The sequence below is a fragment of the Cyprinodon variegatus genome, unplaced genomic scaffold (assembly GCF_000732505.1).
Source record: "Cyprinodon variegatus isolate N-32 unplaced genomic scaffold, C_variegatus-1.0 Scaffold869, whole genome shotgun sequence".
In the NCBI taxonomy this organism is placed as follows: domain Eukaryota; kingdom Metazoa; phylum Chordata; class Actinopteri; order Cyprinodontiformes; family Cyprinodontidae; genus Cyprinodon; species Cyprinodon variegatus.
The window spans coordinates 131201-139664 of record NW_015151322.1 but is presented as its reverse complement, the minus strand read 5'-3'; the positions used below and the strand labels follow the sequence as shown (position 1 = coordinate 139664).

The 8464-nt window shown below is 37.5% G+C and overlaps 1 gene segment (V, D, J or C); it reads right to left on the bottom strand.

The window, feature by feature from the left end:
* Positions 1 to 4525: 4525 nt before the first annotated feature.
* LOC107099419 lies at positions 4526 to 7610 on the bottom strand. The segment is given in 3 exon segments: positions 4526 to 4680; positions 7190 to 7474; positions 7568 to 7610. Coding segments are annotated over 3 exon segments (483 nt in total).
* Positions 7611 to 8464: the final 854 nt, after the last annotated feature.

The following is an 8464-nucleotide window of genomic DNA, read 5'->3' as shown; positions in this document are numbered from 1 at the left end:
TGACGGTGGAGCAGCTCCAAGCTGGCTGCTGCTATTTCTGTGACAGCTAAGAAAAGAAGGCAGAACAGAGGACAGGAAGCTGCTGCTTGTTTTTGTTTGTTTGAAGTTACTGACAGGAAGTGACATCTCTGCTGGTCACGACTCTTCAGCCAATCATTTAAAAGATAGAAACATCCACTGATGTATATAATGAGTACAAAAAGTGTTGCTCTCATGATTCCTAGTTGGATTTTGAAAAAAACAGTTGGTATGATAAAAAGGAGACACAATATGTTTAATTTTGGAATAAAATCCTTTCACATTTATAAGTAAACTTACTGTATAAAAACTGTTCAAGGCTCTTTAGCCAATCAGTTCGAATAAAGAAAAGAGGCAATCTGATTGATGTAATCCCTCTTCCTTCAAAGTGTGACAGCTAAAAATTGAAATAGGTTCCTTAAAAATAGAATTTAACCAATTAATTTAAAAATTTTAAAAAGTCTATACTGTCATTACGTTAGCATTATGACATTTTGTGGAGATATTGGCTTAGAAACGATCATAACACTTAAGACACAAATTAAAAGCACCTAATTAAAAAAAGCATTCTTATAATAAACCATAAAAGAGAAAATAGAAGAAAATCAAAAATATGAAACACCTGTTTAACTCATAAAAAAATAGAATAAAAACACATCTAGAATGTATAAACCTTGGAGAAAAAAAACATGGTAATGTATTTATAAAAAGAGCAGCTTGTGTCAGAATGGGCTGCTGCTCCACACGATTGTCAGCAGGAGTGTTTATTTATAATTGTAAGCTGGGACGTGATTTTCGGACCATCAAAGGTTGATTGCCTTCACAGCATTTGAAATGAAGCTGTTTCTAAGTCTGTTGTTCCTGTGTTGTTTTCCTGATCGGGCCGTGAAAAACACTGCAGTCTGTGGCAATATGTCAGGCACTTTCATGGATTCATGCAGCACAAATAGTCCAGATCGGGTAGACAGATGCTCCATCAGTGCCAAGTCCTCATTCTCCTGTGCTGTATAGTGTATCGCTCTGCCACACTGAGACACAAATACTTTCAATTCTAACCAATCATGTAAAGGGCAGTTGAGAAATCATTTAATTCCAGCTTTCTAAGAAAGGAGAGCCATTGTTAGGCATTTGTCACCAGATGTGAGGCGCTCTCACTCCAGAATAGGTTAGAAGAAATCTAAATTCTCAGGAGCTTTATTGTCCAGATGCTCCACCATCTCCCCATGCATACAGAGGACTGTGTTCAATGTTCCTGGACCTCCTGTGGTCCCCTATGTTATCCTTGTTGTTAAGTCTAAGCCTGTAGATCCACTATGTTATATATGCTTCGTCTGGTTTTGTCCTGTTTGGCTGCGGCAACATGCTGGAAAGAAAACCCAGCTGGGCTGCAGTCATCAATACTTTAAATTATACAAGGCAGAGTTGTTGTTTTTTTCATTCAGTGTTTAGTCCTTTTTCTCTCCTATGCTTCTATTATCCTTTTGTGTGTCTGTTTCTGTCTCTTTGAACCCCCAGTCGGCCTCAGCAGTTGGCTGAGGTTGAATCTGTTAAAAGGAAGTTTTTCCTCTCCACTCTCACTGCATGCATTCTGTGTTGATTGTTGTACACATTGTAAATGCATGTCTGCCTTTGCCACATGCTCTAGGAGGACCAAATCCTGCAGTCATTGATTTGAAATCTGTTGCTTTTCTTAAGGTAACTTCAAACCAATCTAACAGAATGATTTGATTGGATTGTCTCTGTAAAGGGACTTGGGATGACATGGTTGTGATGGGATAGCAGATCAGTCATGTCAAATCTGTGGGCCAGATGTTACTTTCCCTAATCTTAAAACCTGGGGCTTATTGGTTATGTAGTCACTGCAGCAGGAGCTAATTGGTAAAGATAAACTCAGGTTGTGAGGCTACAAGGCAAGGAAGTCCCTGGAAGGATTGAGTTAAAAGCTGAGCCAAAGTCCATAAATAACTTTAAACACTTATAGCACATTATTTAGAATGATAATTTAATAAAAATGTCTTATTTTTTCAGTTAGGCATATATTTTGTCTTGAGAATCAATCAAATTACCCTAATTGCAATTATACATATAGCCACAAGAGGTCCCTGTAACATTAATTGTAGCTCTTCACTTTTTAATCAAGTTGCACCAAGATCAAAGCAAATCAACACTTGAAGTAATCCAATCAGAGAGGTGAAATGTTTTAGAAGAATAATGCTGAAAGCTCTAGAAGAATAATGCTGAAAATGTCTCTTGGGTCGACACCTGCTGTCTTATCTGATCTGCTTTGTGGTTCTACAGAAACATGACAGAAATACGTGTGTCAATTAATGTTTTTGTTTTCTTTCATATTTTATTTCCACATCAGTGGAAGTGTTCTGGGGTTTTTGTATAGCTGTTGATGTATCATGAAGCTCTGTGCCTTGCTTGAAGCACAATAATACACAGCAGAGTCTCCAGCCTCAGCATGTTGAATCTTCAGGGTGGTGGTCAGTGTCGATGGGCGCATCATGGAGTATTTGGACTTGTTGAAAGGTGCTTCAATAGTTGAAATATCTTTACCAACAGAATAAGCCACTAATTCCATTATCCCACCGTTTCTGTGTCTGTACCAATACATGTTTAGTTGTTGAGCATCATCTTGTTGGCATATCAAGTCCACATTCTGTTCCCCATCTATAGTCTGTTTAAATGGGGGCTGATCAATTACAAGACCGATGGAAAAACCTGCAAATAAAGAACCACCTTAGATTCATGGAGAAAAATATTCTAGCTGGTCTATTCATTAACATAAATCGTCTTACCAGAGCAGATTATTACTGTGAACAGGAGCAGGTTCTTTGCTGCATTCATTATACCTAAACAAAACTAGAGCTAACTGATTCAGCTTCTGCAACTGATGACAAACTTTCTTGTTTGGTTCAAGGGAAACTTTTAAAGATCTCTTTTGTTCAGCTGTAGACTCCTAGGGGCCAACAAGCTGCAACTGCATCAAAGTTAATCAATAGATTCCTTAATTTATTGAAAAATCATGATGTAAATGTGCATTTACAAGAATAGATTGCTGAAATATTTCTAAGAGAACATATACTATCCTCATTGTTTTCCACAAATAAGGTAAAGGTTTTAAGGAATATCCAGTCAAATTCTGGAATTTGTATCATAAATCTTTTCTAATGGGAGATTGGTTAAGCAGATGACAATGCATATAAAGGTGGACTGTGCAAGTTTAAAAGGTAAATATAATTAAATTTAATTACCTTACATATAAAATAAGTTTTCCTCTATTTACCACAGTGGCCTCTATAGGCTCAGTAAGTTAGTTCATGAGAGATGGATTGAGCTTTTAACAAGTAAGGATCTCCAATGAAGTTCCCAATTTTTTGGTAAAAAGTTACATACAGCTCTCTGCTCAAAATAACAATAATATAACGTTCTTAACCCAGATAACATTATGCCTCTAAACTTAAGGCCTCTGCAGTCACAGTGGCAGACTGTGGTTCTTTTTCTTTTTTTCTGTGCTCTAAGGGCACAACACTGGTGTCATAGCAACTTGTCGCTAGAGGGGGCAAATGCCTGCAAAAACTCTGGAGCTTACTCTATGCTCCTTTAATGTTAAATTTACACTTTTCTGCATTGTTTACATAGACTGCAACAAAAACTATAACAGTAGTCAGTGTTGCATAATAGATAGATGCCAATGCATGATACTATAAATTACACTAGCTGCCAATGAAGAGATGCAATTTCCAAGATCTGGAAGTTAAAATGAGGGTTTAGATCAAACAAGTCACATAGTCTAAGCAGGATCTGTGCATCTAAAGATCACAAACAGCTGTTTATGACAAGTGATACCTGAAGGCTGTCTTTGATCATTTAGCCATCATTTAAGTGTTATTCAGATAAAAAAACACACCATTTAGACTCCTAGTTCTCATTGTCTATAAGCCTTTAATGTGTTACAAATTAGTCTTTGTAAATTTTAAAAATTAACTTATGAGTGGATGTCTTTAACAGATCTGACTGTCAAGGCCACACTCAAACTGACATTGCTGGACTCAAAAGGTGTAGCCATGCCAAATGTAAGATGCAAGGAAATTTAAATAATAAATATATAAATTGAAAGTGGTTTGTTTAAAAGGGATTCTCTGTAAAATATTTTAAGTGAAGTTGATACATCAGATACTGTAGGTTTGCATAGCGGCATTTCAAAAAGCTACAGTTCTGATATCCTCTATATAAGATGCTGGTTAAGATGTTTGAGCATTTATAAAAAGAATCTTGGTAAAACAAGATCACTGCTAACTTTTCATACGAACTTTCACATGGTTTGTCAAGGCATTGTGGTTTGGACCTACTCTGGAACTGCCCACCTTCCAGTACAGTTCTTCTTCTTGCTGTTTACTTCCTATGTTTCACATAATCTTTAATCAAAATTTATTAGAAGACAAACATACCCCAAATTAAATCAACATTGTTTTCAAGACACGGCAAAGGGAATAAAAGCATTCTAGGCCAGCCTGGCCATGGCAGGTGAAAAACAGGGTGTGTGGAGCTGCTGAGACAAAGAGGAAACAATAGGGTACTGATTAGCACAGGCATCGGGTAGAGGTAGCTTTTCTGTTTTGTTTTTGTTTTGCTCAGAGGTGATTCTTCCATTTAGACCTGGAGAGATTCACACAGATAAAAGCTGTTATTAAAAAAGTATTATTTTATTTAATTGATCTATACAGGTAACACAGATTGTTTATAATGTTTTGATCTAATAAAAATCAGCTGCAGTCCCTCATGAATACATGTAGCGAGAGTGGAGAGGAGGAGAGGCCATCAGAGTGTGAGCGGCCATTGGCAGAGTTCGACTGGGGTTCAAGGAGATGGAAGCAGATAATGACATAAATTAAATAAGTGATTTGGCGCTGGGGCCCGGCAGAAGGCTTTGATGCTGTGAATCAACATTTTCTTTGACGAGTAGCCTAGAAAATTATTCCCCGGGAGCCCTGACACTGGTGGTATAATAAGATGCTGTAGTGGGTGATTGGTATTGAGAATAATCTGAAAGTTGGTAAAGGGCTGGTTAGAATCCCGCAGTGGTGTATCGCAGTGAGCTTGTCGCAGGTATGACGCAGACATTTTTGATTTATGCTCAATTCTGAAGCATGGTCTGTGCTATTCCACACCACAACACAAGAGGGACAATCACAAAGTAGCTGTGAGTCGAGATACGGCCGAAGCGGTGAGGAAGTAGGGGCAAGTTTGTATGACAATGAAGGGACAAGGAGGGTGAAAAAGAGCGGGGATCCAGGTGGAAAAAAGGGTCCCAGCGTTCCCGCCCTCCTCGCTCTTCTAGCTGGTCCCACTTCACGAGTCGCAATGGTGGTCATACAAACAAAACAAGCCTGTAAAGTACCAAGGTGGTTCAGGTAAAGCTGATAATGAAGTTGTGATGTTCCTTTCTAGGATCCCCTTTAAGGAGAGTTAAAATTTAAATAAGGGACAGTTCTTTACCAGGCATTGTCTTCCACCCTACTGACAATATTAATTTGTTTTGACCTTTTCTTGTGTTGGTAAATTGATTTTGCAAACATTTAATTCAAATCTGAATTAATTTAGACACCTAATTTTGTTTCTTAATATGGGACAGGTCCTTTTTTTTAAGGGACAGGGGGCAACCCACTTTTAAGTGACTTTTTCATTCTTCTACTCTGGCATTAGCAATGGGGGAGGAGGAATAATATTTTCCCAGTTGATCAGGTTTCTTAAATCAACTGGAAGACCTGGAAAATGCAGGAAAATGCATACAGCTGTTTGGCTGACGCAGTTTTAAAAGTTTATATTTTTTTTTGCCAGAACACACAGGCCGGTTGCAGCCGATCGTACCCAACCAGCGTAACTCCAGATAGAAACACTGAAACTGTTTGGCCAGTTTAAACGGTACCAAATTCCCCAACATCCCATTTTAAAATCAAGACTGATTTTGAAAGTTAACATAGCCCAGTAGTCCACTGCTCTGACACTTTTCAGTTGATTTATATTGCTGAAGTTCGCTGAAAAAGTTAGCTTGATTTGACTTGTACTTGACTTTACTTACTGATATAATTTATAGTCCTGTTTCTCTGACTGTGACTGGATGGATGTGCTCTCTTCGTCCTCTGACATGGGAGTTGGCCCCAAGCTCCTCTGCCTGGCTGTATGTTTCACGGATGGGGCCACCTTTTACAGTTGCTTTTTGTATCTCTGTTCTGTCTCCTTCAACCCCAGTCGTCCTCGGCAGATGGCCGCTCACACTGAGCCTGGTTCTGCTGGAGGTTTCTTCCTATTAAAAGGGAATTTTTCATCTCCACTGTCGCTACAAGCATGCTTAGTGTGAGGAATTGCATTCAAGTCAATGAGTCGACGCAATCAACTGGTTTTCCTTAGATAGAAAACTTTTAATCAATTTGACTGATCTGGTGAACTGTAAAGTGCCTTGAGATGACGTGTTGTAAATTATATAAATAAACTGAATTGAAATTTAATTGAATTTATGCTTATAGGATATGGCCTGCTGATAGTTATCCAATATATCAAAACATATTAAGACCTAAGCAGGCTGATGGTGTTGCAACATGGCGAATAATAAGAATAAATTCATAGAGTTTTATATACATATAAATCTATACATCAGTTACATAGACAATAATTTTTTTAACTATTTTTGCATTTACTGATGTCATGATTGTCTGATACTAATTCTGAAACGTGTGCCGTAAAACATTTAAGCTGTAGAGATCTTTCAGGAGACAAAGTACCAATTTATTCCAAGCTATCATCTAAGTTTTTGTCAGATTTGAAAGTGTAACAGTGTTATTAAGCTGGATCCAAGTATAGCTGCATAATTTAGCTTAGATTTAAGCACTTTAGAAAGTGTTTAGGAGCAGATGTGGTGAACGACAACCTGATATATAAAAACCCAAGAACCCAATAAGCTTTTAAGTGTATTAGGATTTAACTAATGTTGATAAATTGCCTCATTCATACTTTATTACTAAATATGTGTAGTATTTTAAACATTGGAACATTTTTACATGACAACATAGGGGAGTTTTATTACCAGACAAGCCACAGATTCTTCCTGCCTGCTGTCTGTCACAGACAGCCCTGTTATTTGTACAGGCGTCAGGTCTGCATGCATCACTGTGACGAGCAGCACAGTAGTAGGTGCTGCTATCATTCACACTGAGCTCTGGAATGTTTAGATAAAACTTGTTATTCTTTGTTTCGAGTGATGACTGGTAGCGGTCAATATTTTCATCGTATTCTGCCAGAAGAAACTCTATTTGAGCTCCATGGAGGGTCTGTCGGTACCAGGCCATGGTGTAGCTGCTCATGGAATATCCTGCACCCATTCTGCACTCCAACGACGCTGCAGAACCGGAGCGAGAAATCTGATCTGAAGACTGAAGCACTGTAACCGATAAACCTGAAACAGATACATAGTTGGGTTTTAATATCTTTTAAACTCAGATATTTTCTTAGGGATTGATTCTGAGAGGAAATCCAAATTTGCACCCACCTGATGATACTAACAGGGGCAAAAAAATAATTATGGCCGTCATGTTACTGATGAGTAGTCCTCAGCAAAGTGAAACAGCTGCTGCAATGATCGACTGAGCATAAAGGAAACAGGAGGTCCAATGTTCACATTGAATGACAGGAAGTCTTATCTAGAGCTATGATAACTTTTGATTTCAACAAATGAATACCAAGGAATAATTATTCACTCGCATGAACTAAAGAGTTTTTATCAATTGCATTTTAATCTACTACATAAAGTGCCTTTTTCTGGGTACAAACAAAATAAAAGTTAAGATTTAGTTCATTAAAGTAAGTTACATCCTTAGATATTTACATTTTTGGATATTGGCGGATGTTTCCATTCTTTTTTTTTATTCTTTATGTTCTCATAGTGTCGTCTATGGTTTACATTTTGGGGACAACGTACGGACATTATGTAATTTATTAAATAATTATATTATATAACTATATCCTTCCTTTTATGTCTTTCCACATTTCTGGCATTTTGTAAGAAAAAAATGTGTATCGTTGATGTATTTCTATTCTCTATTTATTTCTAATACTCCAGGGGTTAAGGATGTGAAATTGAAAGATTTTAACAGTCATGACAGGAAAGAATTTTACAATATCAAAAGCAACTCCTAAGGAATAACTTACAGTCTAGAAGTTAAATTTCAATGCCCTGCAAGCCCCTAAAGTGGTCAGATGTATAACCCCAAATTATCACTTTAAGCATTATGCATACTGAAGTGAGTATAGCAATTATTTAGGGTTTTGTGACATAACTAATGTTATAGTTGGTTTTCTTCTCTATGGGCCGGATCTATCAAATGTTTGCGTGTATAAAAACGTGAGCTATTTCACTGCGCACGCTAAAAAATGTACAAACTGATCT